Raw genomic sequence first — 27599 nt, forward strand, 5'->3', positions numbered from 1 at the left:
CACAGTCTATACCCACTGAGCCAGCCAGGCGCCCCAGCATTGTATTCTTGCTTTATGGGTTCAATATCATGTCGTATCCAATAATATTCATTAAAGTGTGTTTTTGGGGTTTTCCTTTGGTTTTTGCAGTTTTTTAAATTTCCTTTTTGTTGTTAGTTGTTCTAGTCTTTTATGTCACTGTGAAGAGTATCTGATTGAATGCAAATATCTGTTAGGTCTGGGTATCAGGTTGTGGATTTTTATTAATTTTTCTATGCTTTTCATATGTTTGAATGATTTTACATAGGTTTTAGGTAGACTGGACACTTGTATGTTCGTCCGACTTGGTGGCAGGAAATCTTCAACACAGCATAATCTGCAGAGAGCTGGCCTTTTAGTTGGTGTGCCTCTAAGTGACAGTATTTGTCAGTCTTTTCTCTTGGGCCAGGTTTTCCAGAGACCCTCCTAATCTTCTACCTGGGTACCTACGTCTGGCTGCCATAACTCTAGGGGAAGGGCAGGGAGAAGGAAGGAAAAAAATCTGAGGAGCCCATCATTCAAGATGCAGCTGTGCACTGAACTCGCTGCTTTTGATCCTGTGCCTCCTCCCCACCTTTCCCTCCGCCTGCCCGGTGCCCTTGAGTCTGGAGCCTCTGTTGTTCCGTTTCTGCAGATCATAAACCTTCAGGAGGGTGGAAGCAACTCCTGGCTGCAGGGGATGATCAGGGACGTTATTTCTTATAGACTTCCCACCCATCCCATGTTCCTCTGTTGCTACGTGCCTGACATCTCAAAGGTACCCGGAGCTCCTGGAACTCTTAGGTTCAGGGCAAATCTGTTCACTTTTTATCGGCATTCTTCTCTGAAAACAGTGACGTTGTAACTTCTGCTCTAGGACATTTCGCTCTATCTGTTCCTCATCTCCATTTTTAGGAGACTTAGTACAATATTTGCATAAGTAAACCTTTTCATTTTCACAGATGTCGCCTGCCTTTTAACATTATTTTAAAATCTGAGTATAGTTGGCACAAAATGTTACATTAGTTTCAGGCGATCAACATGGGATTTGATAAGTCTCTACCATATGCCGTGCTCACCACAGCTGTGTAGCTACCGTCTGTCTTCTTGCAACACAATGACAACATCATTGGTTCTATTCCCTATGCTGTGCCTTTTATTCCCATGACTAACTTATTCCATAACTGGAAGCCTGTATCTCCCACTTAATTTTGTGTGGCCACATTTACCATAAATTCTACAGGATGGGATCTCAGCCGGACAGGCTCTAGAGAAGTTTCCTGTGACACCATGAAGAAATGCAGTTCTCAGAAATGGTCACAAGGTGGCTCAGTGACTCTACATTTAATTTAGGTGTTCTCCCTACTACCCAGCCAAAAGCGTTGAATCTTGGTTAATTGGGCAGAGGGGAACCAGCATCATAGGATATTTATGCTGGACTGAGGCTTGGAGTGCTTTGTAGGCCACTTGCTTCTAGAGACAAGGGAATGTAGAACTACATCTGGAGGTGGTTTGTTGGTGGAAGAGACCCTAGATTTAAATTTTAAAATTCTTTGACAGTCATATTCAAAGTTGCCTTTAAAGGGTACCTGGGTGGCTCAAAGCATCTGCCTTTGGCTCAGGGAGTGATCCTGGAGTCCTGGGATTGAGTCCCGTATAGGGCTCCCTGTGGGGAGCCTGCTTCTCCCTCTGCCTGTGTCTCTGCCTCTCTCTCTGTCTCTCATGAATAATTAAGTAAAATCTTTAAGAAAAAAATCATAAAGTTGCCTTCAAATCGTAACACATATGTGAGTGCATGAAGGTGGCAGTAGAAGTGCAGTCAGGAGTGCTGCCAGTGCAGCCCTCTGCTAAGTGAGGTGGAGTGGAAGAAAGAGAAGAAAAGCCACGGGTTCACTTACCACATGTCCTGAGCTCTCATCACATGGGCAGCAGTGCACTAGGTGCCATAAACATGCAAAGGGGACAAGACAGGATCCTTGCCCTCCAGAGTTTACAATCTGGTAAGGACATGAAGACACTTAACCAAGGAAGTCTGCAATAAATGCCCAGTGGAACCGTAGGTCGTAAGTGTTCTTCTCAGCACAGAGAAGTGGGAATCAATTCCCTGCTCAGGAGTGGAATGTTCTTGCTGGTGGGATTGGGGCTGCCCTTGGAAGAACAGCCTATGTCAACGGTTCTCAAGTTGGAATATGTGCAATAAGCATCGCCTAGGGCTCTTGCTTAAAGGGAGATTCTGATTCAGGTGTGCTGAGAGTCTGCATTTCTAACAAGCTCCCAGGTGATTCCAGTGTGGCTTATCGAAAAGAGTAGCAAGGGCGCAGGCACTAGTTCATGATCAAAAAAGCACTAACACTCCAGTCTCATCTGGGAGATGCTGTGTTCTCTGGGCTGGGTGCGACCTTGGCATTGGAATTTTTAAAAGCACTTCCCAGGTGATTCTCATGCATGGTAAAGTTCGAACATCACTGAGATAGGGAACATTTGTCACTCTTTCCACCCAGCACCCGAACCCCCCACCTAGAGTCAGAGCCCACCCCACACTATGAATGCTGCACACAAGAGAGGCTCTCCCCTACTTCTTAGCATCTGGGACACAAGTATGCACTTTGGCTTCATCAACCAACTTAACCACCTCAGACTTCACAGCAAATGCTATGGGAAGAACCAGAGGCTGCACAAGGATTTTGGCACAGGTGGCAGCTATATTGTTCTCAGCGGCGGTGATGACCATTCCTGGGGCACAATGTCCAGCGCCAGGAACTGTTAGGCCTCAGCACACCAATTCTGCTAAGCCTGATTTTGAGCAGTGGTCTTGGCTGCATAGCCTCTGAAACTGGTTCTATAGTCCTAGAGTTTGAGCTACCCAGGATAATATTAAACCCACACCCACACAGACAGAGTTCTTCTTCTTTTTCTTCTTTTTTTTTTTTTAAGATTTATTTATTTATTTATTCATGAGAGACACACACAGAGAGAGAGGCCGGGACATAGGCAGAGGGAGAAGCAGGTGCCTCGCAGGCAGCCTGATATGGGACTCGATCCTGGATCCCGGGATCATGCCCTGAGCTGAAGGCAAACACCCAACCGCTGAGCCACCCAGACGTCCCACACACAGAGTTCTTTTTTTTTTTTTTTTTAAGATTTATAAATTTATTCATGAGAGACACACACACGCAGAGGAGAGAGAGAGAGAGGCAGAGACACAGGCAGAGGGAGAAGCAGGCTCCATGCAGGGAGCCAGATGTGGGACTCGATCCCGGGTCTCCAGGATCAGGCCCTGGGCTGAAGGCGGCGCTAAACCGCTGAGCCACCAGGGCCTCCACTCCCCACACAGAGTTCTTTAGGATTAGAATACACCTTTTAAAACCTCATAAAACAAATATGTAGGCTAATGAATTGTTACAAGGCAAGCATCCTTGTAAACATCTGTGCCAGAAGATTTTGCTATCCCTGAAACCCTCCCTGTGCCCCCTACCATATTTTTAAGATTTATTTATTTTAGAGAGAGAGTGCAAGCAAGAGTGGGGGCGCAGAGTGAGAGGGGAGACAGAATCTTGAAGCCAACTGTGCGCTAAGCCCTCTGCGCTGAGCCCAGAGCCAGCCGGACACGGTGCTCGATCTCACAACCCTGAGATCATGACTCAAGCCCAAACCAAGAGTCGACCAAGAGTCAGACACTCAACTGACTGAGCCAATCAGGCACCCCAACCTCCTATCCATAACTCTTCCCTCCCTCCCTCCTAAGAATATCCTTATCCTTTCAGCGTAATCATTTCCTTAATTTTTTTCATATTGCTTCTGTAGTTCCCTAAATACACTACAGTTTATTTTTTATTTTATTTTATTTTTTTAAGACTTTATTTATTCATGAGAGACACAGGGAGAGAGAGGCAGAGACACAGGCAGAGGGAGAAGCAGGCGCCATGCGGGGAGCCCGATGCGGGACTCGATCCCAGGAGCCTGGGATCATGACCTGAGCCAAAGGCAGATGCTCAACTGCTGAGCCACCCAGGCGTCCCTAAATACACTAGTTTAGTTTTGCCTTTTTTTTTTTCTTTCAGTTTCTGATTCCTTTATAATGTCTCGCTCTCTCCCTCCATTGATATTTAATTGTTGAAGAGACTGGATCAATTGTCCTATAAAATTTACCAGTCTGGATTTTGTTGATTGATATAGTTCATTACGTTCCTCTGTCCTCAGATTTCCTATAAATTGGTAGTTGGATAAAGACCAAACGTTTAATCTGATGTTTGAGAGGATCTCCCTTTGTGGTGTTAGCCATTGTCCATTCCTAGGCCCATTAATTCATTAGTTACAAAACAGTCAAATTCTATCATTTCTTCTTTCTTTCTGTGGTGGAATACTTCTCTACAAACTTCACCTTATTTACTATTTAGTGGGAAGAAAAACTTCATCCTCCTAGGTGCAATGTTTGGAAGCTTGCAAATTAAACTGACAAAAGACAGATCAGGAAGAGAGAAGCAGATGTTTACTCACAGAAGACCCTGTCTCCCCTAATTTGGGGCTTATAGGGGGTAAGGAAGGGCAGAGAGGAATTTCTCAGGGGACAAATGACTTCTTATACAGAGAGAGGGAGAAAGGGCCCTTACATTACTTTTTTTGGAAGATAAATGGAACAGGAGATAAAACGGTCCTGTGACAATGTGCTTGGGTGTGGTACAATCTCTCCAAGAGCCTAGAGTTGCTCCTTAGTGACAGGTGAGTTATCGGATGCTACGGTTTTAAGCAGATAAGAGATTTCAGGAATTCAGAAACCTTCCGTTCAATATGATTTTTATGCCCCAGTGGCTTATTCTGGCCGCCTTCACTGTTCAGTCACCCAGTGGTTTGTTCTGTATAAGGAAGCCAAGATAATTTCTGGATTCTTTTATTTACCCGGGAGGGTCTGATGGGGAAGAGGTTTCCCAAGCAACTTCCAATAGTGACTAATGAGGGGTGTGTGGGCCTGTGCGTGTGTATCACATCATTATGGATCCATAGACTTAGAAACATTTGATGTGTTCAAAATGTCCTCTCTTGGGACGCCTGGGTGGCTCAGGGGTTGAGCGCCTGCCTTTGGCCCAGGACATGATCCTAGAGTCCCGGGATCGAGTCCCACATCAGGCTCCCTGCACGGAGCCTGCTTCTCCCTCTGCCTACGTCTCTGCCTCTCTCTGTGTCTCTCATGAATAAATAAATAAAATCTTGAAAAAAAAAAAAAAGTCCTCTGGCCAGAGTGGGCCTCTTCAAGTTGGCTCCCAAGCCCTACTGACACATCCTGAGATTTTCAGAACTTCTCTGTCTGATGTGACATTTCCAACTCATCTTAGACATTTCCTGCGACAAACATGGACTCTGTCATTTCTTCACGAAGCTCTGGTTTTCTTTTCTTTTAGCAGGAAAAAGGAACTTCTTAGGGCCCGGACTGTTGAAGTCTTACAGCGTTTGTAGTAGCCCCGCTGCGTTCACTTGCCTTTGCAGCGCGCGAACCCCTTTGAGTGTGAGCCGCTGCTCTAATACTGGTTTGCGGGGTTTTCAAGTACTTGCTATTTTGGAGCTTTTCAATCCACCAGATGCCGTTTCTTCCCTATGCTTGCTTCTTCACAGATGCTATTATGCAGCTCCTGTTTCTGTCAGAGTTTGCCCCGGCCTGTTTCTGTTCGGGAGTTTGCAGGGGCACCTTATCAACCGCTTTTGCTGTATTCACTGTTCATGAGTTTTACTACCCTACTTGCTTTTTTTTTTAATGGAAGGATTTGTAGAAAATGAAAAATTAAGCCACTGCCACCACTTTCATATAAAAATGCAACTTTAGGAGAGCCTGGGTGGCTCAGTTGGTTAAAGCATCTGACTCTTGATTTTGGCTCAAGCCACGATCTCAGGGTTGTGAGATCGAGCCCCATACTGGGCTCCACACTCAGCAAGGAGTCAGCTTGAGATTCTTCCTCTCCTTCTCTCTCTGCTCACCATCACCCCTGCTCACGCATGCACTCTCTCAAAATAAACGAATCTTTTAAAAGAATTTAACTTCAACATCCTTTTAATAAATGTCCCCCACTGTTTAAGTAAAGCAAAGTTTTACCAAAACTGACACAGGGGGTGTTAATTAAGCAAAGAGATGGTAGAGGCAATGATCTGTTCCCTGACCTGTTTTGAGGCCTACAAGTAGCTAAGCACATTTGTGTAGAACTCTGGGTGACAGTTAAGGCTGTAACAATGGATTGGGGCGTGGAGAAGGCCCTCAACTGGTGGATCAGGTCAATTTACTCTTTTATTTCCCTGGAAGCATGGATGGTGACAGACTATATGATCAAAGCGTGACACATCCTTGCAGTAGGCAATGGGGTCACTGTAGATTCTTGAGGACCGTGGGGCCTTCAGAAGCTGAACCTTCTGATGTGTGCCAGAGGGACGAGGGGCGTGTCAGGGGGAGAGCAACACTAGGTGGTGAGTTAGGAAAGTAACTCAGTGGCCCAGAACAGTGGACCAAGTACCAAAATGAAAGTGGTGGGAATGTCAAGGGGAACACATGAGATAATGGAGGAAAAGTGAACAGTACTAGGTGACGATGAGGGGAAGAGTCCTCAGCAGTTGAGGTCTCAAAGCTGGGTGATTAGAAACTGAGACACAAGAATAGTAACGTCAACTCCCACATGAGCGATACATATTCTAGGAATTTCTTTACATAATTCTCTTCAAATATTGATTTCCAAGGTAATATGTAGGTGGCCTGTGTTGATTAAGAGGGATAGGGAGTGCCTCGCCCACACTCGGGTGTTCTCTTGGCTGCAGGGATGCGGGAGGGGCCATGGAGAAGGGCGCGACCTGGAGTGACTTCACACCCATCTGGCTCATCCCAGAGCGCTGGTCCCGGGGCAAGTTAGCGTCTTCTCCTCACAGCACCTCACTGCAGCATCTGCCTTCAAAACCTGCCAGACCTGTGGTTTCTGCAATTGCCGACACGACACTTGAGAGGCTTTGAAGAGTACTCCAAGCACGTCAGGAGAGGCACAGGTGAACGGCCTCTTCTGTGAGTCTGACCATTTCCACAGTGATACCCACTCTGCCACCTGCATGTCTGGTCTAAAAATGGACCTGTTCCACTTCCCACTGAGACCCTGTACCTCAGCACTCCCTGGACAGCTTATCTGGGACTGACTTCTCTCTAGCTCCAGTCAAAAGACGAGCTGTCATCATTTCGGAATTAAATAAGAATGGTAATTACCCTTTCTTGAAGAAGCAAGTCTACGGTCTACAGCAAACCAAATCACCAGAAAGCTACAAGCCTACACTTGATTACTTCGGCTCCTTGCAGAAATGCCACCATGGATTTGCAGTGTACTCTTCCATTTTACGGAAATTCACAAAAGTGACAGAGCAAAATGGCAAGCAAATTTATGCATTTAATGAACTTGCTTTGGAGACATTTTCACTTTGGAGGCCAATCAACTTTACTGATAGAAATTTCTGAATTTTGTGCTAGAGACTTTTTCTTAGCAACCATTCTAAGATGCACTAGGACTACATCTCTATCTCAGTGCTGGAAACCTCAGACCTAAATTCAGTGTTCCAGAAAAGCCCGAAGCCCTCAATTCCCCTATAGGAGTCTTAATCTTACATCAAGTTACATACATATTGTACTAATCATTTATTACAAACTATCTCAATTCCACCTAAGAATTTGGGATAAACTCTATCCAGCTACCTTCTTTCCCTTCTCCTGTATTTTGAGTTTTTTCACCATTTCGTGGTAGTGATTAATAAACACAGGTCCCCCTCAAATTCTAGTCTTAGAAAGTCAATTAAGAGAAATGTGAAAAGCAACTACTTTACTTTCAGCCAAAAGATGGTTTGAAGAAGCTAAATTACCCCCATTACAATCATTATAACCAAACCTTAAGACCTTATCCTGAGAAACTGGTAAGGTGAAGGTAAAAACAATGGTTTGCTTTCAAAATCCAACTCTAGCACCAAAGGGATGTGTAACCTTAAGCAGAGTACTATATCTGAGACTGTTTATTTTGTAAATAAATGGTATTTTGGATACCATCTCACCAGGTCACTGGGGATAGAACTCAAAGAACAAAGAACAGTGTCACAAGTACCTAGTAGGCTATTAGGCAAGAAATATTTTTTGGAAAGATTTTATTTATTTATTCATGAAAGACACACAGAGAGAGGCAGAGACACAGAGCGAGAAGTAGGCTCCCCACAAGGAGCCTGATGTGGGACTTGATCCCGGGCCCTGGGATCACGCCCTGAGCCGAAGGCGGGTGCTTAACCACTGAGGCACCCAGTGGTTATTCTGGGCAAGAAATATTCTTTCCCTTTCACATACGTGAACTTAAACCCTGTACTGCCTTTTGTCATTTTAGCCTGGTCCTATTCAAATCTCAATTAGCCTACTAACTTCCTATGTGATCAATCTCCAGAACCCTCCAGCTTCTTCTTTTTCCAATATACCTAGACTTGTTTTCCTCAAATACACACTGCTTTCACCACTCTTGAGGGCTTACCGGGATTCCCCATTGCCTATCTTTGTCCAGCTGGACTTCTGATTTCTCACATAAGCAAAGCCTGTTTCAAATTTACCTGTGGTCCCTTCTTAACCTTCCCATTAGTCTTATAGCCAATCAGTCTAGTTATCTAAGAACCAATTCACATCCCTCTTCCGTCAAAAAGCCACCCCAACTACTCTCAACTGAACTTGGTCTGAACAGCACTTAAAATCTCAATCACGACTAGTTGGCTTTCTTTCTTTCTAAGCTCTATACCCAATGCAGGGCTTAATCTCCCAACTCTGAGATCAAGAGTTGCATGTTCTATGGACTGGGCCAGCCAGGTGGCCCTCATTGGCTCTTATGTATGTTTAGCTAATGATTGTGTTTGCTTTCTAAACCAGATCTTGAATTTAGGGGCAGAGACCATGTTCTATTTTCCTATACCAGTCTCAAAAGAAGAATCATGGGTCTCACCCTAGACACAAAACAGAAAAAGTTGGAGAATGAATAAGGAAGCACTGGAAAAACACTCTAGGTGATTCCTATCAATGCTGCAAAATGAGAAAACTTCTACACGTGATCTGTCTGGCAGAGATAAGCTTGTCAACAAATATTTATCTCTATTGATTAATAGTGCCCTAATACGGGATTAAGCTTTTCTTTATATAAAACAAAGCTGTCACTTATGGCTCACAAAAAAAGTGGGAAATACTTTTTTCATATAAGAGGATGGTCACCGCTGAAACAAGCATTCACCCTCCAAGATAAGAGCCGACCTTGGTGCCCCTGGGTAATCAGCTGTGGTCAGCTACAGTTGGCCTTTGGTACATTCTAGTGTTGCTGGATGGGGAGTGATAGTCACTGACTCTTTTGACACCAGGATGATTCTTTTTAGTGTCCCAGAGATTTCCATTTTTTATGTAGTTTCTTACAAAGATAGTTCTTGAAAACTTCCGGTTTTTCCTAGGCTGAGAAAGTTACTTCTCTTCTATCTGCCCCTCTAATATTGTTTGTTATTGTGTATTGTCTTCAGAAGTAATCCTCCATCTTCAACTCCATAAATAAATGAAAACCAAGCCACACAGTTGGAAATCAAGTTTTGTTTTTATATGAACAGAAGAAGACCATCTAGAAATATTTCAGTTTATTTAAATTGTTAAGTAGAATATGAAACCGAATTTGTAGCTAGTACCAGAGAATGGACTTAACTGTTTGGTGTTTAATGAGAACAGCTTCTACACAGGATCCCAAGAGACTTACAGAAAAAGGGGCAAAGCCCTAATATTAAGCAAATAAAACTCATGTTTCAAACAGGTTATACAAAAATTGATTTATACTCCATTTCCCTTTTTTTGATATTTAGAAAGTGCAGATTTAACAAAAGGTAGCCATATCCTTTCTATGTACAATGCCGATTATAATTATGCAAACAAAACTGTCAGTCTGTTACCCAAAAATCCCAGTGTTTAGCTCTCAAACCTTAAGTCACTGAATCGAATAAGGATTAAAGAGGGTTAAAAATAAAAAAGCTATTGCCACATTCCAGATGAAGGAAAGCAACACATACATTAAAATTAATCTAACAATAGTAGGTTTAACCTATAACTTTTCGAGAAGCTTAACATCATTTCATTATTATTTTTAGTGGAAAATTAGGGATTATTTGGCAATGCTGCTTTTACTAGTAAACAATGATAAAGTCAAGTGAAGGAAAAGCCTAACAACAACAACCAGTGAGGCATATAAAATTGTTTTTAGGGTACTATCTGAAAAATTCATGGATGTTTATAGCAGATACGTCCCTATGTTGTTGATGTGAGCCAAGAGAGCATTAAAATGCTATCCACGACACAGAAAGACTTTTCAATGGAAGCTGCTGTCCTAAACTCAGCCTCTGCTAGAAATGAATCATGCTATTCACAATTATTTCAACAAAGGTATCATCTTAGGATGCTAGCAGCATAGCAAACTTAACTTACCCTATCCTGATGATAAGCAATGAAGCAAAACTAGAAAAATGAAGTGAAAAAAGGACAGGGTTAGAGACAGCTGAAGATCTTATCTGTACATGAAAAGCCTTTTGTTGTCCTTTTCCCAAATCTATGGTAATACACGTTTTCCAAAGGGATGTGAAGACAGGACTTAAAAGTAATATTCTAAAGTATTTCTAATCTTAAGGTAAAGACAACTTAACACTGAAAAAGTGTTCTTCAAAGGCCAAATCTCAGTATATTTGGCAAACATGTTAATAAATTTCACTCCTCCTCCTTCCCACCATTTAAAAACAAACAAACAAACCTTTACTGGGCTACCAAACTGCTAGAGGAGTTGCCAAAATGGAGACTACTCAAATTTCGGTTAAGAGATTTATTCTAGGAAAGTGAATAGGCTATACACCTAATTAGAAAGACAAACCACAACACCCTCCAAACACTAGTGCATGCAATTAACTCTTCCATTTCATAAACTCGGTGGATAGAAAGGGAACAAAGAGGGAAGGAGAAGAGGAGCATGAAGTAAAAGAGTGAATGGAGGAATCCGGGGCAGAAGTTTTAAGGGAGAGAGAAAATGAGAGGAAGACATTTGAGAGTAGTAGGCAGTTAGAATTGATCTTTCAGTTTACTTATTATAAGCAAGTTAAATCAGTACTTTATGTTAAACTTGAAAAACCTACTAGTTTGCCCCTTTCATTTTTAAATAACTCATACCATTGGATGGTGGGGGAGGGAGGAGCAAATAAAGCAGCATGCAGGAAGACAGACACAAGGAAAAAGTGGCCAAAGAGAAGAACTGGTGGCAGGAATAGCTTTAAATATCAAGGCCACTTAAAATAAGACTCAGCAAACCAAAGCTATCATTTCTGCATTACCCTTTGTCCTCAATTAACTACTTTGAAAATTACAGCCAAGCAAACCACAAACATTTCAATGGTTTATGTTTGGATGATATGTATGTCTCCTGCACATGCTTCCACCAAAACAAACAAACAAACAAAATAAAGGGAAAAACCAAAGAAGTTCCTTTCCACATAAGGCACAGGACAAAATTAATCCCATTTACACATTCAAGGCGAAAATGAGTGTTTTCCTGGCTTTTGTTTGTTTCTTTTGCTATCACATGTCTATAGATTATAGGGACTCAAGCACATTATCCATGACAGAAAATTCCACTGTTGTACAAAATAAAATTGTTAATTCTAACTTTTATTCTTATACAATTTGCAGAATAGAGTTGAAATGATTGCTATAGGTTTTAATGTTGATAAGAAGAACTGGACTATAATACAACTGAAATGCAGTGGTGAGCTGAGCAAGTACATTTAAAAATGAAGTCACAGACATGATTTTTCTATACATTTTCTTGTTTGAAGAAAATTATAAAGTCAGCAAGCAGTCACGGATGAAAGAACAAATAAAACAGGTGGATTGGAGAGTTAAGATGAGGAACAAAAATATCTGTTTAGAGTTAAAAATGGACAGAGTGGTTTATTTTGCAGCAAGAGGAAAAAACAGGGTGGTGGATGGCAACTGACGGAACAGGAGAACGCTCAGCAACATTTGCTCTTCCAGCCTGTCACGCCGCCTCCACTGCTGATATCTACATTTTCACTGTTGGGCTCTTTTACAGGGGTCTGGAATAAACACACAAGGAAAGCAACCCATGAAAAAACATTGCTACAGAGAAATCAAGATTTAACCACCAGAAATATTCTCATAAAGGTAACAAAATGTAACTAGTCACCTGAGATAGGTTTTCTCTCCCATGCAAAGTGAAGATTCAGCAGCTTTGTTTCTGCTGCCATTTCACCTGCTTACCCCAAGTTCTGAACTGTCTAGAGGCCTCTAGACACCCCTGTAATAAAGCTTTCAATATCTTTTCTGCTCTAATTTGCATAGAGGTTTGCTCTTAGCCCTGACCCCCTGAGTATCTAGAACTTAAAAAGCATTATCAAGCGTATGTATAAAACCTGATGTTGGGTCAAGTCTAACCTCAGAGAAGTAAAACAGCCCCTTCTGTCTGGTTACTTGCCTTTTGAGACTGAAGCTTGAAATACTCTATCATAGTTCTATTTATTTTTCTATCATAGTTTTAAAAAGGCAATCTCAACAATGATATACTAACATTAAATGGAGGAAAAAGAATAGGGCAGAATGCAAAGTTGTGTAATTCATGTTAAAAATGGATATAGAAAAAAAAATCAAAAGGAAAGACACCAAATGTCAATAGGAGAAAACTCTCAGGTACTGGGTTTATGAGTGATTTTATTTTCTTCTATGAATAATCCTGTATTTCCCCAATAACCTAAATATTAGTTTTAAAATCAGAAGAATATACTATTTTTAATGGATAGCCTAGTCTTTACAGTATGCATGAAAAGAACATTTTAACAGCTTACATACAGTAAAGCATACAAATCTTAATTGTGCTTAGATTTTTAGTATATAATATGAAGCTAGCAGCTCAAAATATAGAACGTAATACTCCCAGAAGGCTCCCCTGTGCCCCTTTCCAGCCAGTTACCACCCTCCTAAAGGTAATCAGTACTCTCATTTCTGTCACCAGGGATTAGTTTTTTTTTTTTTTTTGTTCTTGACCTTCAAATATATGCAACCATGTTTTATGTATTCTTTTATGTATGATTCTCTTTACTCAGCATCAGTCTGTGAAATTTACCCAGGCTGTTTTATTGTGTTAACAGTAGTTCATCATGAATGAAATTTTAAAAGTTAAGATATAACTAGAATGTATTCTCTCATGGCAATATAAGGGAAAGTTAAAGTAACCCAGGGGGTAAAACTTAAAATATTATAAAAAGTCATGTAGCCCAAGAGAAGCCCTACTTAAACTCATAAGGAGGTGAAATTTTGACTTGCGCTTTGAGCTCACCTACCTACTCTTACTGCCCAATGGGATTCTTCTCATTGTATGTTAAAATTTCAAGTTTTGCATTAAAAAAATCTTTGTGAGTTTTCCTGAACAACCAACTTTACTCCTATTGCAGATCTTGAGAAAAATGTACGGAAGAAGATAAAGAGGCCAGTCAGCATATATCCCACAACAAAAGAATATGGTTACACAGGAAATATTCTTTCTCTGGTAATTTTCACATGTGGGTCAGTTAAAAGTACATGGGTGTTTAAAAAAACAAAATACATGGGTGCTTGTAACCAGGGAGGTCACTATATTAATTAGCACCTCACTCACAGTCTATCCTTTTACAATTTAACTTAGATCCTTGAAAGAGACTCTCTGAAAAAAAGAATTATCCCGTGCAGAGTAAAATATTTTAAAGCCAAAAGTATTAAATTTATTAAATACATGAAAACTGTTCCTAGCCAAAAATAAGGGCGAATAACCAGATTTAAAAAGTGAGCAAAGTTTACAGAAAAGGAAATACAAAAGTGATTCTTAAACCTATCTTTAAAAATGCTCCCCATACTCTTTAAGAGAGCTACAAATTAAATATACATTTTTTAAAAATCTGCCAGGCTGGGAAAGATCTGTAAGTCTTACAATCCATTATGTTGCTAGTGTGAGTAAACAATCTCATCCATTGCCAGAAGGAGTGTAAATGGGTACAAGCCTCATACCAACATACGGCAGCATGTAACAGAATTATAAAAATGTACACATATGCTCTTTGGCCACTTCTAGGATTCTGTCCTTCATATACTTGAACATAATCATAGTCTTGCAAAATGGTTTAAAATTAAGATTATTCACTGCCATACAATTTATGAGATCATAAGGTTGAAAATCACCTGAATGTCCCTCACTGAAAAACATGTTTAATTATGACATATCCACTCAAAGGAATAGCATTCAATTATTTTAAAAGTGGAATTATTTTACTTATTTTAAGTGCCAGAGTACATGTTGCCCTGTTTAAAAAAAAAAAAAAAAAGGTGGGAATAAAATATATATTCAAATTTACTCATATATAAATAATTAAGAAGTTAATTACATTGATTACCTGTGGGGGAAGAATGAGAAGTTGAGGGAATGTGGTGGGAAACTTCCCTGTACTTTCACTCTCTTTAAATGTTTGAACCACGAGAGTGAATACCTATTCAAATAAGTTAAAAATGTTTTAAATCGCTTTCATTCTAAAATTAATTTTTCTTTTATCAACTCAGGAGAGAAATCATGACACAGAAAGCTGCTCGCCAAGAAGCACTCCTGTATTTCCCATACACTAATTTAAAGCATGTTTATGTTTGATGTTTTAACTCCTAACTTTACCATATTGAAAAGCGTATGTATGTGTATGGGGAAAAAATGGGATCTCACATTGGGGCCTGCCTATAAGAGGAAGACTCCAGACTGAGATCTTAATTGGTGATTCCATACTTTTAAACCTCTAACTAATGTGATAACAAGGAAGATCTATCAACCACGGGGACACAGATTATAAGACTACATAAACTTTATTATTTTTTTAATGTCAAGATTAATGAGAAGACCAACGGATACAGTGTAGACAGAAAAAAAAAATCAAAAACAATGGAGAAAACTAAAAAACCCAGAAAGAGAAAGAACACAAGAGACAAGAGTATTTCAATAAGTGTTATGGTAAATTCTGTGGGTATAAGAATAATTTTTCACTGTGACCTACCAAACTCTGAAATACAAAGTATTCCACAACTAAGTTATTTTTCTATTCCTGTTATTCTTTTCATTTAATTAAAAATATGAACATTTTCCCTTGTCCACCGAGTACTTGACTTCTTTATTTTATTTTTTTTTCCTCACAGGCATATTTTCAAATATAAAAATGTATTTCCACAAGGAATTCCAAGAGGTTTTGGCTTTACATACTTGTGAAAGAGTATTTTTTAAATTTTAATTTTTTATAACTTTAAAAAGACACATTAAAATTTCTGAACAAAACTATATAAACATATGGGTCATTGAGTAATTGTGTTCTCTACCTCCTTCTCCTTACCACCATCACCCACTTGGAATACTTACTACTTAAGAGTTTGGTATAGATCCTTACAGATCTTTGTTTTGCTAAATAAACCAAATGGGTGTGCACATGCATTTGCATGTGTGTTTGGTAAGATATATAATTTTAAAAAGATCATATTACACGTATTATATCCTAACTTGCTTTTTATTACTCAATATATTATAGATACCAGGATATCAGCAGATGTGGAAGGGCACAACTTTTGCTTTAGAGTTCCTGTGAAAAGCAGTAACTGGTGACTTTTTTCTGGTTTGAACACACAATTATAGTTAACAGGTAACTACATTTCACTATTAAAAAAATAAGTTGTTGATTTCTCTGAAATTTCACTAGATGTATATTTGAGATCCCATCACTATTATGTTTTATGGATAGATTGGTTTTGAAAAAATACTGTTATTTCAATTATAAAAATAGGATGGTTACCAGAAGCAATTAAATTTTCTCCTATACACAATTAAATTTTTTCATATACAATGCCTGCTTCTCCTTTAGGAGCTATGTCAGATTTCTTTTCTGTTTTTAAGTGCATTTAAATGTACCTTAGATTGAATAAATAACTCAGAATTTATAACCAAATCTGCGTATTAAATCTACTCATTTGAGGAAAAATATGAATTAGACTTCTCAATTTTGCTACAAGTTACTCATATTGGTAGGTATGCGATTCACAAATTGAAGCTAAACTAACTGAAGTAAAATGAATTCCCTGGGATCACGTTTCAGCAATTTTTAAAATATCGCAGATTGACATAATTGGCTAAATGAAATACAGGGATGGATTTACGGCACTTATTCAGTATATAATATATATATGCTCTTTACTGGCACATATGAGAAATGACTATATATATGACTATATATCACAGAATCAAGTGATTCTGTAGCAGTAACTATTACCTTAAATTCTAAGAAATTACAGCAATGCAAAGAATGTATAAAAGAAGTGAGTCCAAAAGTAAACAGAAGAGTCGTAAGACCACGGACAAGACAAAAAGTTGAAAAAAGGGGTATAAAACCGGAGAATTGAGAGTCAGTGTGGGAACTCAATGGTGTTACTACTGACCAGATGCTACAGATTTCTAATAGCTCACTGCTCCCCCGTTCCGTTTCTACTTCACTTTAGAGGGTTAGTTACTTGTGACAGGTAAACGTGTAGGAACAATACCATCCAAATCTAATTCTGTATGTTAATCCATTACTTCAAAAAAGAATTGTGACCCTGGGCACCTTGGGAGTAAAAATTGGATCTTACCTTTCGAAGGATATCTTCAGCTAATGTGAGGAAAGCCTTTTCGATGTTTATATTTGCTTTTGCACTAGTCTCAAAAAATCTAATACCATGCTCCCTTGCAATCTAAAATAGAAGCAAAATGTCATGATAAAACTATCAAGCATAGAGTGCCAACTGATGACTTTAGCATCCTGTATGAAACATTATTATTCTAAAGGCAGCAGTCCCTACTAGGTTATATAAAACAAAATACTTCAATGGGTCATGATTCAAACGGTCAAGTTCTTTCAAAAATAAGTAAACAAAAATAACAAAAGAACTTTATCCCTTCGGGAGTTTACTTCAGATACTTAAAGTCTTAAGCTAAAAAACTGAGAATCATTGATTAGTACTTTCCCTCCTTATAGTTCAAATACAGCTAAAAATACTACTACCACAGATTTGATTCTCCCACACTTGCTAGATATGCACTGGAAAAATTCACTCAAATGATAAACTGCTTCTCACAACATTTATAAAACAATGGGAATAGCTCAGCACACTCCATTACCACTACCAACAATCAAATGCAGTACCATCTTCACAAAGAAAGGACAGCATATTAGTTTCATTCAGAGCTTTTTACCTGTTCTCCTTTTCCTTTAGGTACAACTCTTTTATCGTCCATATCACATTTGTTTCCTAGTAACATTCTTTCCACATCTTCATTGGCATGCTATAATGGAATGAAAATTTAATTTACACACTACCACGACTTACATCTTAATAGTCTCTTGTTTTTCTCAATTTTCAGTGTCACTTTTATAATCTGTAAATTTTAAAGCAATCACCCTGAAAGCACCCTATGTTAAAAGCCTATACAAATGCGTAAATTACTTAGAAACACAATTCCTAAGACGTACGGCTATCAAATATTATTTTACCCTAACAGGAGGCTGGTCTAGTTTCTAGATATATTCTCATCAAAAGAGAAGATATAGGCAAAAGATCTGAAACTGGAATGAATCCCTTATGCATAAGTTAAACCCAAGGTGGACCATGATTTTAGATAATGAATATCACCCAGTAGAAGCCTTAATTAAAAATTCTACAGAGTTCTTAAAATCTCAAAAAACTACACTGCTAGAGCACAAGAAGATCCCATGCAGAAAAATCAGTTAAAAACAAGTATTTGCTCCACTGAAATCCTGACATCATTTGCACAAATAGAAAAATCCATCCCTAAAATTCATATGTAATCTCAAGGGACCCTGAAAAACAGGCAAAATGATGTTGAAAAAGAAGTACGAAGTTGGAAGATTTATACTTACTTCCTGATCTCAAAACTTACTACAAAGCTACAATAATCAAAACAGTGTGCTCTGGCATAATGATATATACATAAATAGACAGAATATAGAGCCAAGAAATAATCCCTTGCATGCATGATCAAAAGATTTTCAACAAGAGTGTCAAGCCCACTCAATGTGGGAAAGAAAGAATAGTCTTTTTTAAAACTGGTGCTGGGCATACCAGATATCAATACGTGAAAGAATAAAGTTGGACCCTTAACTTACACAATATACAAAAATGAACTTGGGGCGCCTGGTGGCTCAGCTCATGATCCCAGGGTCCTGGGATGGAGTCCTGCATAGGGCTCCCTGCTCCACGGGAAGCCTGCTTCTCCCTCTCTCTCTGCCTGCCATTCCCCCTCCTTGTACTCCCTGTCAAATAAATAAATAAAATCTTAAAAAAAAAAAATCAAAACAAAAATGAACTCAAAGTGGATCAAAGGCCTACATATAAGACCTAAAACTATAAAACTCATAAAAGAAAATATAGGAGAAATTTTTATGACATTTGATTTGGCAATGGTGTCTAGGATATGACACCAGAAGTATAGGCAACAAAAGAAAAAATAGGCAAATTTTACTTCACTAAAATTAAGAACTTTTGTGTGTCAAAGGTCTCTATTAAGAGTGAAAAGACGGGATCCCTGGGTGGCGCAGCGGTTTAGCGCCTGCCTTTGGCCCAGGGCGCGATCCTGGAGACCCAGGATCGAATCCCATGTCTGGCTCCCGGTGCATGGAGCCTGCTTCTCCCTCTGCCTATGTCTCTGCCTCTCTCTCTCTCTCTCTCTCTATCATAAATAAATAAAAATTAAAAAAAAAAAGAGTGAAAAGACAACCAACCCCCAGAGTAAGAAAAATATTTGCAAATCATCTATCTTTGGTCCAATACTCCTTTCCCTGCATGTCTCTACAGCCAAGGTAGTTAGGTTCTCTAGATAACGAAAAGTAATTTGAGATTTGATTTGTCTTAAATTTGAATCCATCACATGCTTTCCACCAGCCCTATCCTTTTATGAGCAACTTTTACTTATTTCTTCAGATCTCAGCTTAAATGTCATTCCTCATATCAAGATTGTTTGGCTATTCCAGGTCCCCTGGCCTGCACCTCCATATGAATTTTAAGATTAACTTGTCAATTTCTGCCAGCTCACCCACCCCACCCCCCAAATTCCCAAGAGAGTAGGTGGGATTTTGACAGGAATTACACTGAATCTGCAGATCACGTTGGCTAGTGCTGCCATCTTAACGATGTGAAATCTTCCAATTCATAAACATGGGGTGTCTTTCCAATTACTCAGATCTTTCATTTCCTTTTAACATTTTATGGTTTTCAGTATTTAAGTCTTGTATGTCTTTGGTTAAAATTTTCCTAATTTTTCTTCTTTTTGATGCTACTCTAAATGGACCTATATTCTTAATTTCATTTTTGGATTATTCACTGCTAGTATGTAGAAATTCAATTGATTTTTATATACTGATCTTGTTTTAGCAGTTTTATTTTTTGGTTTGTGCATGGTTTTTTTTTTTTTTTAAGTTTTTAGTTATTTGACAGAGAGAAACAAAGCAGGAAAGCCCAAGAACAGGGGGAGCAGCAGAGGGAGAGAGAAACCAATGTGGGGCACAATCCCAGGACCCAGGGATCATGACCTGAGCCAAAGGTAGTTGCTCAACTGACTGAGCCACCCAGGTGCCCCTATGTGCATGGTTTCCTTAGGATTCTTTTTTTTCTTTTTAAGATTTTATTTATTTGAGAAAGAAAGAGAGGGGGCATGCACACAAGCAGTGGGAGTGGTAGGGAGGTGAGAGAGAAGCAAGCTACTCACAGAGCAGGGAGCCCAACGCAGGACTGGATCCCAGAATCCTGGGATCATGACCTGAGCCATAGGTAGATGCTTAACCAACTGAGCCACCCAGGCACCCCTCCATAAGATTTTCTGAATACAAAAATCTCATTACTTACATATACAGTTTTCCTTCCCAATCTGGGTTTCTCCCTTTTCTTTTTGCCTAATTGCCCTGGCTAGAACCTCTACTACAATTCTGAGCAGAAGTGGCATACTTCTCATTTTTGTGATTGTAAGGGCAGGTATGATGCTGACTGTGGGATTTTCACAGATGTCCTTTACTAGGCTAAGGACATTCTTTTCTATTTCTAGTCTGTGAGTGTTTTTATCATGAAAGGGTGTCGGATTTTGTCAAATTTTCATGGAGTCTGTTGGAACGATTGTATGGCTTTTTGTCTTTTATCACGATGGTGTACTACAGGGGTGCCTGGGTGGCTCAGTCAGTTATGCATCTGCCTTCAGCTCAGGTTGTGATCTCAGGGTCTTGGAATCAACCTCCACATCAGGCTCCCTTCTCAGCAGGGGTCTCCTTCTCCCTCTCCCTCTGCCCCTCCCCACTGCTTATTCTCTCTCAAATAAATAAATAAATAAATAAAATCTTAAAAAAAAAAAATAAGATGGGTGTATCACACCCTGATTGATTTCTTATATTGAACCACCCTTGCAATATATAATCCTTTTTAAAATGTTGGTGGATGGGAGACGTCTGAGTGGCTCAGTGGCTGAATATCTGTTTTTGGCTCGGAGCGTGATCCCAGAGTCCCAGAGATGGAGTCCAGCATGGGGTTCCCAAAGGGAGCCTGCTTCTCCCTCTGTCTATTTCTCTGCCTCTCTATCTCTCATGAATAAATAAAATCTTAAAAAAATATATGTTGGATCAATTTAGCTTTTTTTCATTTAGTTAAAGCTTTAATTTCTATAACAAAGTGAAAATTAGGCAACACCAATCTCTTATATGTCAGATATGTTGGAAAACTGAAGCCATCAGGCCTATGAAGTTAAATATATAAGGCTCTAATATTTAGACATTAAAAACACATTTGGCCTTAGTCCTCTGGCACTTACTCCTAACTTCCCAAGTGACAGAGTATCTTTTGTTGTTTAGAATAGGGTCCTTGCTGCTTACCTACATTTAGGCTAATGAAGAACTAAGGCAGAGGGCGGCTGATCTCCAGAGCTTCACAAAGGAAGCTGGTCACCAGAGGAACCATTCGTGATTAAAGAATTAGAACTTTCAGCTGCCACTCCTCTACTTACCAGGAGGTGAACGGGACTAGAGATTAAGTTTAATCACCAGAGGCCAATGATTTATTAACTAACTATACCTATGCAGTAAAACTCGGATCAAATCTCTGCAACAATAAAGTTAGGGGACCTCTTCTAGGTTGGTGAACACATCAAAAATGCCCAGAGGGTGACATACCCAGAGATGGATGGCATGGAAGCTCTGTGTTCCCCAATTCCCATACGCTTCCTTTACATCTCTTCTATTTAGCTGTTCCTGCACTGTATCCTTTATAATAAAATTATAAATGTAAATACAACACTTTCCTGAGTTCTAGGAGTCATTCAGCCAACTATTGAACCCAAAAGTGGATCCTGGGAACCCCCAAACTTGCCAAGTCAGACGAAGTGTGGGTAGCTGAGGGGTCCAGGACTTAACATCTGAAAGAAGGGCAATTTTATGGGACAGAGTCCTTACATTTGGGGGTCTGACACTAAGGCTGGGTAGTTAGTGTCAGGATAGGACTGAACTGTAGAAAATCCAGTTCATGTCACAGAATTTGGAAAACTGGTTATTGTTGGAACAACACTGCACAGTGTCTTTATCAATTGCTCCTACTACACGTGCTAACTTGGCTGAATTATAAAATAAAGGCTGAGGAAATCCAAAATGGAGCCTTTTGTTTCAAAATCTGCTACGATCAACTGATAATAGTAACACACTTTCAAGATTTATTGCAGCGATGGAAAAGTTATTAATGAACTGTCAGGATTGCTACCATTGAGATATCATTATCTTGTGTCTAATACTACCTTAAAACTAGGTCTTCTAGCCAAAACTGCTTTAAAGAGTTAGTCTTAAGGAAATTCAAAGCTTAGAAGACTGCAGTAGGACATGAAAAATTATTTCAACAAGAAGCTAGACCTATATTGCAGGACAGAAACAGATCTGCTTTGACATGTATTTTACTTTTTAAAACTGACATCTTCACATGCGATGATATGGCACTATTTTCTTGGGTTTTTACCACATCACTACTCTGTATCTTTCAAAATATCTAGAAGTGATACATTTCTGTTGTTTTAAATTACTACTAAAAATGTAATCTATTCATTTAATAAAAATCTACCAACAAAGAATTCATTTAAAAAGCGGTATGAGGAAAAAAAAAAAAGGTATGTGGGCAGCCTGGGTGGCTCTGCGGTTTAGCGCCACCTTCAGCTCAAGGCGGGATCCTGGAGACCCGAGATCGAGTCCCACATCAGGCTCCTGCATGGAGCCTGCCTCTCTGTCTCTCATGAAAACATAAATATAATATTTTTTAAAAATAAAAAGAGGTATGTAAAACCACTGGTAGCTTCTACATGGGGCCATCTTATAAGAAGGCTATATAGAATTTTGGAATAAGTAATTGCTTTGGATGGGGTTCTAGAAAGACTTACCCAAAAATTTAAGAGAAAGGTAGGCAAAATATAACATTAACCTTTAAGAAGTAAAATAACTCAATAATAATGATAGTACATGATATCCTAAACATAATTTAGAATTATTTATCCTTAGCTAAACATAAAAATGTGTCTTTATAAAAGGATTTATACAATTTCTAGGTCTTACCTCATCTATGTTTCTAAGCCATTTGCTGATGTTTTCAAAACTTTTACCATTGGTGATGTCATATACTAGCATGATACCCATTGCTCCTCTGTAGTAGGAGGTTGTGATGGTGTGAAATCGCTCCTGGCCTGCTGTATCCCTGAAAAAAAGAAACAAAAAAAAAAAAAAAAAAAAAAAACAGTAATAATTTGTATTAAGCATTCTGATATTATTACATTCTAGATATATTCATGACCTACCTACAGTGAACAAAAACCTGGAAGGGAAAAATCCTAGAAAAATGACATGTAAACTCTTGGAGCTTATTTTAAAATGAACACCAGGGGCACCTGGGTGGTTCAGTCGGTTAAGCATCTGCCTTCCACTCAGGTCATGATTCTTTCCTCAGGTCATAATCCCAGGATCCTGGGATAGAGCCCCACATCGGGCTCTCTGCTCTAGCAGGGAGCCTGCTTCTCCCTCCCCCTCTCCCTCTGCCTGCTGCCCCACCCCACCCCACTTGTGCTCTCTGTGAAATAAATAAAATCTTAAAAAAAAAAAAAATCAAACAACAGTAAGTGTGCTAAAAACTCTTGAAATTCCATTTTATTCAGTGATCTAGTTCTAAAATATAACACCAAAACGTGAATGTTTAGAACGTTAAAGGATTACAACATAGTACAGCCACGTTTACCTTTAGGATCGTTTACAAAATATTGTAAAGTTAATCTCATTTTTAAGTAACAAAATGGAAATATGTAAATAGAATCTTTTCAATTCCTTCATGCCAGAGATCTAAGATATATATTTTGCTCCTGTAATTTTCCCCTCTTGTTCGCATCACCAATTTCTTCCTCTTATGAATCATTCTCATCAGCATACATACATGTTTACTATCTCCTACTTTTCGAAAAAAGCAAAATTGAAAAAACCCCACAGTACACACACACACGAGTGTAAAAAAAGTGAACTCTAAATAAGGTCTTTTGATTTTATCAATGTAAATTTTCTGGTTTTGCTTTCATATTGTGGTGTAAGATGTTACCATTGGGGAGAGCTGGGTGAAGGATACACAAGACTTTTTTGTACTATTTTTGTAACTTCCTGTGAGGCTATAATTATTTTAAAATAAAAGTTAAAAAACAAAGTCTGCTGGGGAGGGGAACAGAGAAATGTGTTAATTGGAGCGATGTAGGGTTCAGAGATGTATAGATTTGTGTGATCACCAACACAAACAAGATAGAAAACTGTTGTAGCACCCCTCATCTCCTATAGTCCCTACACTCTGGCCAATAATCTGTTTTCCGTATCTATAATTCTGTCATTTCCAGAATGCTATATAAATGGAATCATGCCATATACAACCTTTTGAAATGGTCATCTTTCCCTTTTTCACCATAAGCTCTTTGAGATCTATTCAAGTTGTTGCATGTAATACTAATCTATTCCATTTTATTGCTGAATAGTATTCCATTGTATGGACATATCATAATTTGTTTAATTACTCACCTGTGGAAGGACACTGGGTTGTTTCCAGTTTTTGGCCATTACAAGTAGGGTTGCTATGAATATTATATACAAGTTCCCATGTGTATATCAGTTTTAATTTCTCTGGGATGAATACCCAGGAATGTTATTGCTGAGCCTTATGATAATACATATTGAAATTTATAAGAAACTGCCAAGCTTTTCTAGAGTGGCTGTACCACTTTACATTCCATCAAGCAATGTAACAGATCCAGTTTTTCTGCATCCATCAGCATTTGGTGTTGTTACTATTTTTTATTTTAATCTAATAAACAGGTGATGCTTCATGGTCATTTAAATTTGTATTTCTCTATGGCTAATGATAGTGAACATTTTTTCATGCAATTATTTGCCATCCATATATTCTCTCTGGTGAAATGGCTGTTCTTGTCTTCTGCCCATTTTCTAATTGGATTGCTTTTCTTTTTGAAACACTGCTGCATGTTGAGAATTGAGTCTTTTGAGAGTGAAAGTTTGAATACTGAAATCCAATTTACTTATTTTTAAAAAATCTTTGATGAATCATGGCTTTAGTGCTATAAGAACTTTTTGCCTTAAGTTTTAGGTCCCAAAGATTTTGTTTTCTTCTAAAAGAATATGGTTTTACATTTCACATTTATATTGATGATATACTTTCAAGTTAATTTTTGTACAGGGTGTAAATTTTAAGCAGAGGTTCACATTTTTACTTATGGATATCCAACTACTCTAGCACCATTGTTGAAAATGTTGAGGAAAGAGCCTTTCTTTGAATTGCTTTTTGTACCTTTGACAAAAATCAATCAACCATGACCCAGTTCTATTTCTGGGTTTTTCTTTTTCTTCCAATGACCTATGTGTTTATGCCTCCCTCAATACCATACTGTCTTGATTACTGTAGCTAAATAAAGTCTTAAAACCAGATAGATTCCTCTCACTTATTTTTGTCAAGAGTTGTTTTGGCTAACCTAGCCTTTCCATATAAGTTGCTGTTTTTAGGTAGGCTCTATGCCCAGTATGGAGCCCACTGCAGGCCTTGAACTCACACATGTCAGATCAAGATCTGAGCTGAGATCAAGAGCCAGGTGCCTAACCAACTGAGCCACCCAGGTGACCCTCCATATACATTTTAAAACCAGCTTGTCTATACCTACAAAAAATATCTCCCTAGCAAACTTCTTTAAAGAGTTCTCTAATTTCTGTCTTCCCAAATTCATTCCTCAACCAATTCTGACTACTGCTACTACTATTCTACAAGACTGTTCTTCTTCAAAAGGTCTCTGAAAACAACCTCTGATAGCTAAATCCAGGATTTAGTTCCTTTTTATATATTTTAATCATTCATTAGGATGCCATAAAATTGACCACTTTCCTTTCTTGAAACAGTTTATTATCATGGCTTTTATGACAATACATGTTTCTGCTCTTAGTTCTATGGCACTGACTGCTCAGTCTCAGTAACTTTTACTGGCATTCTAACATTCAGAGATATAGTAGATGACACTATCTACATAGTAGCCAAAGCAATCTTCTTTAAATATATGTCTGATCACACCATTTTTTTGCTTAAAACTTCCAATAGCTTCAATGGGGAAAGAAAAGGTTTTTCCACAAATGGTGCTAAAACAACGGTTATCTCCATGCAAAAGAATGAAGCTGGACCCCTACACTTTAACCATATAAAAATTAATTCAAAACAAATCTAAGACCTGAATCTAAGAGTTGAAATTATAAAACTCTTAGAAGAAAATATAAGAAGGATGCTTAACACCATTAATCATTAGGGAACTACAAATCAAAACCACTTCATACACTCTAGGATGGCTATAATCAAAAAAGCAAACAACAAAGGATGCAGAGAAATCGAAACCCTCATACACTGTTGGTGTAAATGTAAACTGATGCTGCCACTGTGGAAAATAGCCTGGCAGTTCCTCAAAATGTTAAACATTTAGATATGATCCAGCAATTCTATTTATTGGTATATAACCAAGGAAAATAAAAACATATGCCAACACAAAAACACATACATCAATATTCATAACAACATTATTCATAATAGCCAAGAAGCAGAAACAACCTGAGTGCCCATCAACTGATAAATGGATAAATAAAATGTGGTATAGTTATACAATGGAATACTATTCAGACATAAAAAAGAATGAAGTAGTATAACTCCTACAACATGGGTGATTCTTGATAACATTATGTTAAGTGAAAGAAATCAGACACAAATGATCAGATAGTGTATGATTCCATTTATATGAAATGTCCACAACAGGAAAATTCACATAAGTAGAAAGTGGCTGGATGGGGAATGGCTGCTAAAGAGTATAGAGTTTCAAAAAAAAAAAAAAAGTATGGGCTTTCTTTTTGGGAATATACACAGGTTCTAATATTGTGGTGATGGTGTATACATACCTTGAAAATACACTAAAAAAACCAACTGTATACTTTAAATGGGTGAACTGTATGGTACATGAATTATGTCTCATCTCAATAAAGCTATCACAAAACAAAAAAGATTACTAGGCTTAAAAAAATAAAACAAAATATCTGATTTATTACGACTAGAACCAACTCCAAAATTGTTATCTTGAGGTTTACAAAGTGTTACAGGACTTGTTCTTTCTCCAGCCCCCCCCCATTTTTTTTTTTTTAAAAGATTTTATTTATTTATTCATGAGAGACACAGAGAGGAGAGAGAGAGAGAGACAGAGACACAGGCAGAGGGAGAAGCAGGCTCCCCTCAGGGAGCCCGACGTGGGACTCCCTGGATCTCCAGGGTCTCCAGGATCACGCCCCGGGGTTGAAGGCGGCGTTAAACTGCTGAGCCATCTGGGCTGCCCAAGCCCCCCAAATTCTTTTTTTTTTTTTTTATTTTTATTTATTTATGATAGTCACAGAGAGAGAGAGAGAGAGAGAGAGAGAGAGAGAGAGAGAGGCAGAGACAGAGACAGAGGCAGAGGGAGAAGCAGGCTCCATGCACCGGGAGCCCGATGTGGGATTCGATCCCGGGTCTCCAGGATCACGCCCTGGGCCAAAGGCAGGCACCAAACCGCTGCGCCACCCAGGGATCCCGCCCCCCAAATTCTGAGGCATTCTTTTCTTTGACAGTTAGTGTCACGTTTTTTTTTTTAATGTCCCCAAATTCGCAAGCTTGTTTTCACTTGACAGCCTCTGAACTAGCTGTTGCCACAGCCTGCCTGTACTTGACTGGCTCATATTCACATTTTGACCATCACCTTAATAATGAAGCCGTCTCTGACTACCCAATTTAAATAGTCATCCAGTCTTTCTCCATTCCGTCCCCCTACTTTACTTCTCTGTGTAACACTTATTACAGATTTATTGTCTCCCATGTTTTCTAAAATTAAAGTTCCATCAGAGATCTA

The 27599-nt window shown here is 38.8% G+C and overlaps 2 protein-coding genes and 1 long non-coding RNA gene across 4 annotated transcripts in view; 2 read left to right on the forward strand and 1 right to left on the reverse strand.

The window, feature by feature from the left end:
* Nucleotides 1-9583: 9583 nt before the first annotated feature.
* The window catches only part of RAB10 (RAB10, member RAS oncogene family), an 84883-nt gene continuing 66867 nt past the window's right edge, over nucleotides 9584-27599 (reverse strand). Inside the window, exons 3-6 of the mRNA XM_077843885.1 lie at nucleotides 22720-22858; nucleotides 17331-17420; nucleotides 16727-16828; nucleotides 9584-12129 (exon numbers count right to left, since the gene is read on the reverse strand). Of these exons, the coding sequence (XP_077700011.1) occupies nucleotides 12046-12129; nucleotides 16727-16828; nucleotides 17331-17420; nucleotides 22720-22858 (415 nt within the window). The 3' untranslated portion in view covers nucleotides 9584-12045. The remainder of the gene's footprint in view (nucleotides 12130-16726; nucleotides 16829-17330; nucleotides 17421-22719; nucleotides 22859-27599) is intronic.
* Nucleotides 11866-21384, forward strand: LOC144281111 (uncharacterized). Of its 2 annotated transcripts, XR_013349559.1 has the most exons (5): nucleotides 11866-12217; nucleotides 13501-13595; nucleotides 14636-15071; nucleotides 15637-15747; nucleotides 20986-21384. It is a non-coding gene; the product is annotated as an uncharacterized LOC144281111 (long non-coding RNA). The 2 variants fall into 2 exon arrangements; XR_013349558.1 differs by lacking the exons at nucleotides 15637-15747; nucleotides 20986-21384 and having other exon boundaries at nucleotides 11880-12217; nucleotides 14636-15209.
* The window catches only part of ASXL2 (ASXL transcriptional regulator 2), a 334480-nt gene continuing 333308 nt past the window's right edge, over nucleotides 26428-27599 (forward strand). The window contains exon 1 of the mRNA XM_077843863.1: nucleotides 26428-26433. The gene's annotated coding sequence lies outside the window, so the exon portion shown is untranslated. The remainder of the gene's footprint in view (nucleotides 26434-27599) is intronic.

Source organism: Canis aureus, chromosome 12 (genome assembly GCF_053574225.1).
Source record: "Canis aureus isolate CA01 chromosome 12, VMU_Caureus_v.1.0, whole genome shotgun sequence".
Taxonomy (NCBI): domain Eukaryota; kingdom Metazoa; phylum Chordata; class Mammalia; order Carnivora; family Canidae; genus Canis; species Canis aureus.